This window comes from Mus pahari, chromosome 4, assembly GCF_900095145.1.
Source record: "Mus pahari chromosome 4, PAHARI_EIJ_v1.1, whole genome shotgun sequence".
NCBI lineage: Eukaryota > Metazoa > Chordata > Mammalia > Rodentia > Muridae > Mus > Mus pahari.
Window position 1 is genome coordinate 120,656,449 of NC_034593.1, and position 8,010 is coordinate 120,664,458.

At 39.3% G+C, this 8,010-nt stretch overlaps 1 protein-coding gene across 2 annotated transcripts in view; it reads left to right on the forward strand.

The window, feature by feature from the left end:
- Tbck (TBC1 domain containing kinase) overlaps nucleotides 1-8,010 on the forward strand; it is a 148,640-nt gene that overhangs the window by 65,495 nt on the left and 75,135 nt on the right. For both annotated transcript variants that reach the window (XM_029537455.1, XM_021195648.2), the window contains exons 21-22: nucleotides 4,362-4,398; nucleotides 5,628-5,789. In XM_029537455.1, coding sequence (XP_029393315.1) covers nucleotides 4,362-4,398; nucleotides 5,628-5,789 — 199 coding nt within the window. The remainder of the gene's footprint in view (nucleotides 1-4,361; nucleotides 4,399-5,627; nucleotides 5,790-8,010) is intronic.

Here is an 8,010-nt window from a genome sequence, read left to right on the forward strand (position 1 = left end):
GCCAAGGAGCTGAAGGAGGCTGCAACCCTGTAGGTGGAACAACAATATGAACTAACCAGTACCCCCTGAGCTCGTGTCTCTAGCTGCATGTGTAGCAGAAGATGGCCTAATCGGCCATCATTGGGAAGAGAGGCCCCTTGGTCTTACAAACTTTATATGACCCAGCACAGGGGAATGTCAGGGCCAAGAAGTGGGAGTGGGAGGGTAGGGGAGCAGGGGCAGGGGGAGGGTATAGGGAACTTTTGGGATAGCATTTGAAATGTAAATAAAGAAAATATCTAATAAAAAATAAAAAGAGAAAGGACTGAAGGAGCTGAAGGGGTTTGCAACTCCATAGGAAAAAAAACAATATCGACCAACCGGACCCCGTCCCCCCCTCTTAGTCCCAGGGTCTAAGCCACCAACCAGGGGGTATACATGACTCCAGACACATATGTAGCAGAGGATGACTTTGTTGGGCATCAGTGGGAGGAAAGGACCTTGGTCCTGTGAAGGCTGAATGCCCCTGTGTAGGGGAATGCCAGGGTGTGGAGGCAGGAATGGGTGGGTGGGTGGGTGGGTGGGGGAATACCCTCATAGAAGTAAGGTAGAGATGGAATGGGGGGTACTGGGGAAGGGGATAACATTTGAAATGTAAATAAAGAAAATATCCAATAAAAAAAGAATGACATTCATAAAAAAAAAAAAAAACTGACTCATGTTTCACTACAGTGGAAGAACACTACTCATGATTTAAAAGAAACTCGCTGTGGTAAATACAGTACATAGCTGTAGAATAAGAAGCCCTTCAGTGTTAAATAAAAAAAGTCTATAAGCTTGGGGAAAAAAAAGAAGGCTGAGGATGTTCTTGAAAGACACAGTGCTTTTTTGGCCTTGGGTTCAATCCCTAAGTCCAAGCTTTCCCCTCCCTCTCGAAGGAAGGAAGGAAGGAAGGGAGGGAGGAAAAAAAGGATATAGAAAGAATAAGGAATTATGTCTCACATATTGTTACTGCGTTTCTCTGGTCTCGGTTGTATTGGTAAGAAGCATCTAGCACTGGTAATAATACCCCCAGGTCTCTGCCTTGTCACTGTGTGCACTTCCCTCCACTAATCTGAACCTGTTGGAAAGTGCTGCCCTCAAAGCATGCATCTGTAGAGCTAGAGGTGGAGATGTTTCCTGCACTTCCTGCTACTTAATATGAAAATGTTCTTCTGGACAGAGTACTCGGGATGAAGTCCTTTCCTCATCCTTTCTTGCTTCTTTGAAGACTTCTCAGGAGGGCATGATGTCAGGAGCATTTGGTTCTGTAATCTGATATCACCATTGTGTGTTTCCTTCATTGTTTAAACAGATATTTGGTTGCCTATTATATACTTTATATTACTCTATCCCCTGAATACATTAAAGGAGAGGGGGTAAAGACAAAAATGTTTTCCCTCATATTTTTGTGGAAGTATATGATTAAAAAGTGATGGGGCTAGGGAGGTGGCTCGGCAGTTGAGAACTCCTGCAGAGGACCCAAGTTCTCTTCCCAGCCCTCCCCTGGTGACTCACAGCCTGTCAACTCCAGTACTAGGGATCTGATCCTTCTGGCCTCCAGGCACACCTGTGGGCCACATCATCCTTGTTAATAAAAATACAAAAAATTAAAAGGCAAGTACATAAAAACTATTTTACAATGCACATTTGCTAAAAAAGCCATAGTAAATAAATAAATAAATAAGCAGATGTCATGAAAAAAGATATAAAAATAGACAATGTGATATATTCAGTATATATTGGTAAATTCTAGAGGAATAAAAAGCTGAATTTGGACATATGTGTTAAGTGTTTGAATGAAGGAAGAGTTGAATTTTTAAATGAGGATGCCAGGAAAAGCTCTCAGGAAAGGTGGTTTTGAATCAGTTCCTTACAAAAATAAAATAACAACCAAGCAACAGCAAGTTCCAGTCTGGGTGGGAGGTGTATACTAGAGATGTTAAGGGAATATCCATTGTGGTTGGAGCATTGTGAGGCCACATAGCAGGAGCTGGAGGGGAGAGTATTTTAAGTGTTACACATATATTATCACCACTGGCTTTATTTCATCATCACAAAGAAACAAGATGCTTTTGAATAGAATGGTGACCCATGGTGTAACATAACAAGATCACTCTGACACCTCATTGGCTGAAATTCAAGAACAGACAAGGATCGAGTGTTGTAGATTAGTTGTAGCTATGGAGTAAGTAGCGTGTGATGGGTGGCTTCAATCTGAATTTAGCAGTAGAGGCAGGGGAAGTTTTCACTGGTCACAGATTAGTACTTTGAAGGTAGACAAGCAAGACTGCTGGTGACAGGTACATGGTGTTCAAGAAGAGGGCACTCAGGAACAACTGCAAACCTGTGCTGCAGCAAGTGGAAGGATAAGGGGCTCTTAAACTGATGTAGAGATGTATGTTTGGAGTTACAGAGTGTGGAGGAAGGCTCGAGGTCAGTTAACGGTAGTTGACTGATAAAGAGACTATAGACAGAAAGACAGACAGACAGAAATATTTGATAGATGTGTTAAAATATAAATTGGCATTTTGAAATGTGAGCTTGGAATTTATGAGGGAAAGCTTGGAGTAGAACTAAAATATGCCAGTCTTCATACTAAAATTAGTATTTTAAGAAAAAATAGGAAAATAATAAAGTTTCAGGGAACGGAGCAGTTTTGTGTTTAAAAGTCAAAAGGGTGAAAAGAAACTCAGGGAAAAAACAAAAGAAAACAAACAACAACCATGGATAAGCAGCAGTAAGAAAAGTTAGAAGAAAACTCAGTGAATATGTTGTCTCGAGCCAAGTAAGACAAAAGTGTGTTCTCAGAAAGTGGGACTGGCCAGCAATGTCTGACGGTACTGAGTGGTATGAAAAATGAGCAGAGAGAATTTGTAGCATAGAAACCATCAGTGGGCATTGAACTATGGCTTGCCTGGTCACTGCCCATCCTGAGTGCCTGCGAGCAGTCTTGGCATGTATTAGCCACAAGAATGTTACCACCATGGTAAAAGAAGCCATAAGTTTCTGCATCTTTGCCATTAATGCCCTAGCCAGAATTGTGAGGTTTTACCACATAGCTACCAAGCATGCAAGTCTCTTATAGCACATCTGGTTTATCCACATTCAGAACAAAACATTTTATGTTACGTGGATGAATGAAAATGCTCAGAATGAATTGTACAACACATAGTAGCATTAATAAAATTTGACAAAATATTCTTAATGACAATCAATTGGCCTACACCAAAATGGTCACAAGTAATGTAATTGGTGTTATATTTTTAAAATAAAAGTCAGATAATGTGATAAATTTGACCTCATATTTTTAGATTTTAAATTAAGGTGTAGGACTTACACTTAGTTATATCTTTTTTATTTGTACAATGCACACTGGTTACGTTGAGGCTAAATATTCCAAGCTTCCTTTTTGCATTTGCAACATCTCTAGAGAGGATTATCTGCTTGTCTGCTTAGGTAGGTAATGTGGAAATCAATGTTGATTGTTTTACTATAGAATTTATACTTTAATGAAGTATATATCTTTACTTTCAGTTCTTGACTAGCCTTTGGATAGAATGCATACTCTCTTGTATACAATACAAAGGCAGTATGCTTCTCACCTCATAAATCTGTAATTGATAGGTGCTGAAAGGATGCATGTCTAAGTTGGCAGTGTAAGTCTTTGTTTAACTGTAGCCTGGAGTCACTCACAAAGTAGTCTTAACTTTAAGACTTGTTGTTAACAGTCCCAGCCCAAGAACAGGGGTGAATGAAATGAAATATTGCAGATCAAGCAAATGGGCAGAAAAGAAAAGGGAGATTTCTTCTTCTTCCCACTTCCACTCTGTGGATCTTCAATGGGCCGGATGGTGCCTTATACAGACTAGGACAGTCCACTTACCTAACACCTTTTTAAAAGTTAGTTCCACCTAAAAACACGTTCAAGGGTGCATCCCGAAATAATACGTATTCACTTCACTGAGCATCCTAACAGTCTGTCAATTTAACACAAAACATTAACTATCATAAGGACCTTTAAAATCTATAAAATATGCACCTAAAATGTATGTGCTTTTACTGCATTTGACTTGGCCATGGTCTTGTGAATACTTGTTGGTAAAATGAAGATACACTGGGTAATCCCTGGCAAAAGAATCACCCGCATTTTTAAGATAGATAACCCTATATAAAATGTATTGTGATAATAACTGTAGTTAGCTGCATTCTTTCATATCTCGTCACTGGAGTACAACAAAACAAAGAACTTTTAAACCATTTAGTTTGGTGATGAGCACCCTAATTATGCCTTTTACTTTCTCCACATCCATGTCCCGGGCTCCTTCCTGTTCTGCTCACAGCTCTACGCCATCCCTTGGTTTCTCACCATGTTTACTCGTAAGTACCATCCCCCTGGTGGCAGCAAAAACACAGCCTCATTCTTCTCAGAATTTTAAATTTATAGAATATTAAGTAAATGCACTATACATCTCTATAAAATTTCTACATGATATAGTTTATAGACAAAAATTTTCAAACATTCTAACCTTAAATATTAAGAAAATGTTAGCTGGGTGTGGTGGCTCACGCCTTTAATCCCAGCACTCGGGAGGCAGAGGCAGGCGGATTTCTGAGTTCGAGGCCAGCCTGGTCTACAGAGTGAGTTCCAGGACAGCCAGGGCTAAACAAAGAAACCCTGTCTCAAAAAAAAAAAAAAAAAAAAAAAAAAAAAAAAAAAAAAGAAAATGTTGCAGAAAACTAAAATCTATTTTGCATGTGATTAGTACTTTTTAAGAAGAGAATTTGACATCAACTTTTTAAAGACAGTTTTCTACTAAATTGGCTTGCTTTCTAGGTGTTCTCTGTTAGCACATGGCTCTACTTCCTAAACTGGGCGTCCTCTAGAAATTAATCATATTTTATGAGTATGTAATGATTTAGTCAGGTATGGATCTGTAAATGAAGAGCCATACTTAACTGCAATGCACATGATGAGTGGAATGACAGGTGAGGTAGTCTACGTGCTTTCGCCTAGGAAGATAGTCACAGCATTAAGTGAGAATAAAACTGTATTTTTTAATTAATAGATTTTTGGTATGAATTTGATAAAGTAATCGTGTATGTATGATACACAATGGAAATGTTATCTTATTGTATATAAAGCAATCCCAAAATTCATTTGCAGATGTAAACATGTGTAAATAGTGTTACTAAAAATTCTGGGAAAAATTCTGAATGAAATATACCAATTGTTAATGGAATTCAAAAAAAGAATGTAATCTTTGACTAACTTGATATCAATTTGAAGCACTTTAAGAAGCTGCAAATTAATGAAGTCAGGGTTAGAACATTGACTGAGAAGTTAAGAAAATAACTTACTGCTTTTATAGAGAACCAGAACTTGGTTCCTGTTACCCATATGGGTAGCTCACAGATATCTGTAACAAGGCTCCAAATGTGCACGCACACACACTGTCAAGCATTTTATCAGCACAGTTTAACATATTAGTTCTTAAATAATAACCTTGATCTTGAAGTAATAATAATCATATATTTAATAATCTAGCTGTTATTATTTTTGACAAATTTGGATTTTGTTTAAGTATATTTTATAAAACTTACTACAGATGTATTTCCACTGCACAAAATTTTCCACCTCTGGGATACATTACTGCTCGGAAATTCCTCTTTCCCATTCTGCATTGGAGTAGCCATCCTCCAGCAGCTGCGGGACCGTCTTTTGGCCAATGGCTTCAATGAATGCATCCTTCTCTTCTCTGACTTACCAGGTATGTGTCTAAATGAAGGAATCACTGAATGCAATTTTGACTATAAAATGATGTGCTCTCTTAGCCGTGTGAGAAAGTTGTTCTGCTTGGACCCTAGGCGATGGTCAGGATAATCAGTGCTTTTTGCTAGCCTGGGAATGAGAGGCTAACTCGGGTCATCCTAAGCCACTGTGGACTATTTCCATCACAGTACTGCCACCAGAAGGGTAAAAGGTCATGGCTGAGGGAGTAACATATTTACCCTTTGCTTAGGACCCATCCATTTATCTTCAGCTGATAGAGAGTAAACATCAGCCACTCAGGAAGGTGTTTGAAAATATGTTTATATGAGGACGGTAATTCACATGGAACTTTGCTCCCTCTAGCCACAGCTGCTTGGTAACAACTTGACAAGTTTAAGAGTAGGAAACACTGTCCTTAAAGGAAAATAATCCAAGCTTTATAGAAATATGTTATGTAATATAAGATAGCAACTAAGCTGTATGAGTTATTACAAGAAGTTTGAAAGCCTTGGGAAGACTATTTCAATGCAGAAATACAGAAGACAACTAAGGTTTCATTCTTGGTGTTGAAAAGATAAGGTTTATGTGGTTACCTAAGGTAGAATGCAGTTACAAAGTATGGAAGAAGCTAAATGTTTTTAAGATACAAAGTTTGAACTGAAAAGAAGACTCAGCCCTTAAGAGTCCTTGCTGTTCTTGTAAACCCACCCAAGTTTGGTTCGCAGCACTCACATGGTGGCTAACAACCATCCATAACTCTAATTCTAAAGGGTCCAGTGCCCTCCTGCCTCTGTGAGCATGAAGCACATATGTGGTACATACATGCAGGAAACACTCATAAACATAAAACAAGCATAAAATAAAAATAAACCTTTTTTCATTAATTTATTTATTTATTCACCTTACATCCCGATCAGTTCCCCCCTCCCTCTTCTTCTCCCATCCTAACAATTACTTCCCCCCATTATCCCTTCCCTTCGGGAAAACCCCCTTTCAGTACCTCTTTGCCCAGGGACATTCAGTCCCAGCAGGACTAAGTACTTCCTCTTTCACCGAGGCCCAACCAGGCAGTATTTAGTTAGAGGAAGGGGATGCAGTGGCAGGCAACAGAATCAAAGACAGTTCCCTCTTCAGTTGTTAGGGGGCCAACATGAAGACCAAGCTACTTGTCTGCTCCAAATATGTAGGGTGCCTAGGTCCAGCCCATGCATGCTCTTTGGTGGTTCAGGCTCTGTGAGCTTCCTTGGGTCCAGATTAGTTGACTCTGTAATGTAAGTCTTCTTGTGGTGTCCTTGACCTCTCCAGCTCACTCAGTTCTATTCCCTACTCTTCTGCAAGTCTCTCCAAGCTCTGCCTGATGTTTGGCCATGTGTCTCTAGAGCTGTTTGCATCTACTGCTGGATAAAGCCTCTCAGGAGACAGCTGTGCTAGGTTCCTATCTGCAAGTGTAGCTGAGTGTCAGGGTTGGCTCTCTTACATAGGATGGGTTACAAGCTGCTGAGCATCTTGTAGGCAGGACAAGTTGGAGGTTGAAGGTTTTGTGGGTAGATGGGTGTTCCCCTTCCTCCACTGGAAGTCCTGCTTGATTGCAGGAGTTGGGCACCTCAGAGCTGGGTCTTTTGATAGAACTATTCCCAATTTTCTGAGAACCCTCCAAAGGTTTCTAGCGTGACTGTACAGGTGTGCAGCCCTGCCAGCAGTGGAGCAGTGTGCTCCTTGCTCCACTCCTCCCCAGCACATGCTGTCAATTTAATTGTTGATCTTAGTCACTAGTTGGTGTAAGATGGAATCTAGAGCCATTTTGGTTTTAATTTCCCTGATGACTTAGGACATTGAACATTTCTTTAAGTGTTTCTTGTTTCTTTTTTTAATACAAAAATTTTACATTTTCTCATAATTTTCTGGTTCTGTGTTTTTTCCTGGTTCCACTGATGATGCCAGTATTCTCGCAGGCACAAGTAATGATAGTATATGCACTTAAAACTGTCCAAGAGAAGGCCATTGAATACCGAACAAAAGACCAGTGATTTTTGAGATTATATGTTTATTAAGCACTTTTAAGAGAAATAAGGAATCTGCCACATACCTTTGTTTATATTTGCTGAATATTTTCTACTCTACCATCTTTTGAAAATCTTCATCCTTTGAGGGAAAATAATAACAAAAATGCTTGGAATCATTTAAAACTTTTCTTTCTCATTTTTTCAGAAATTAAAATG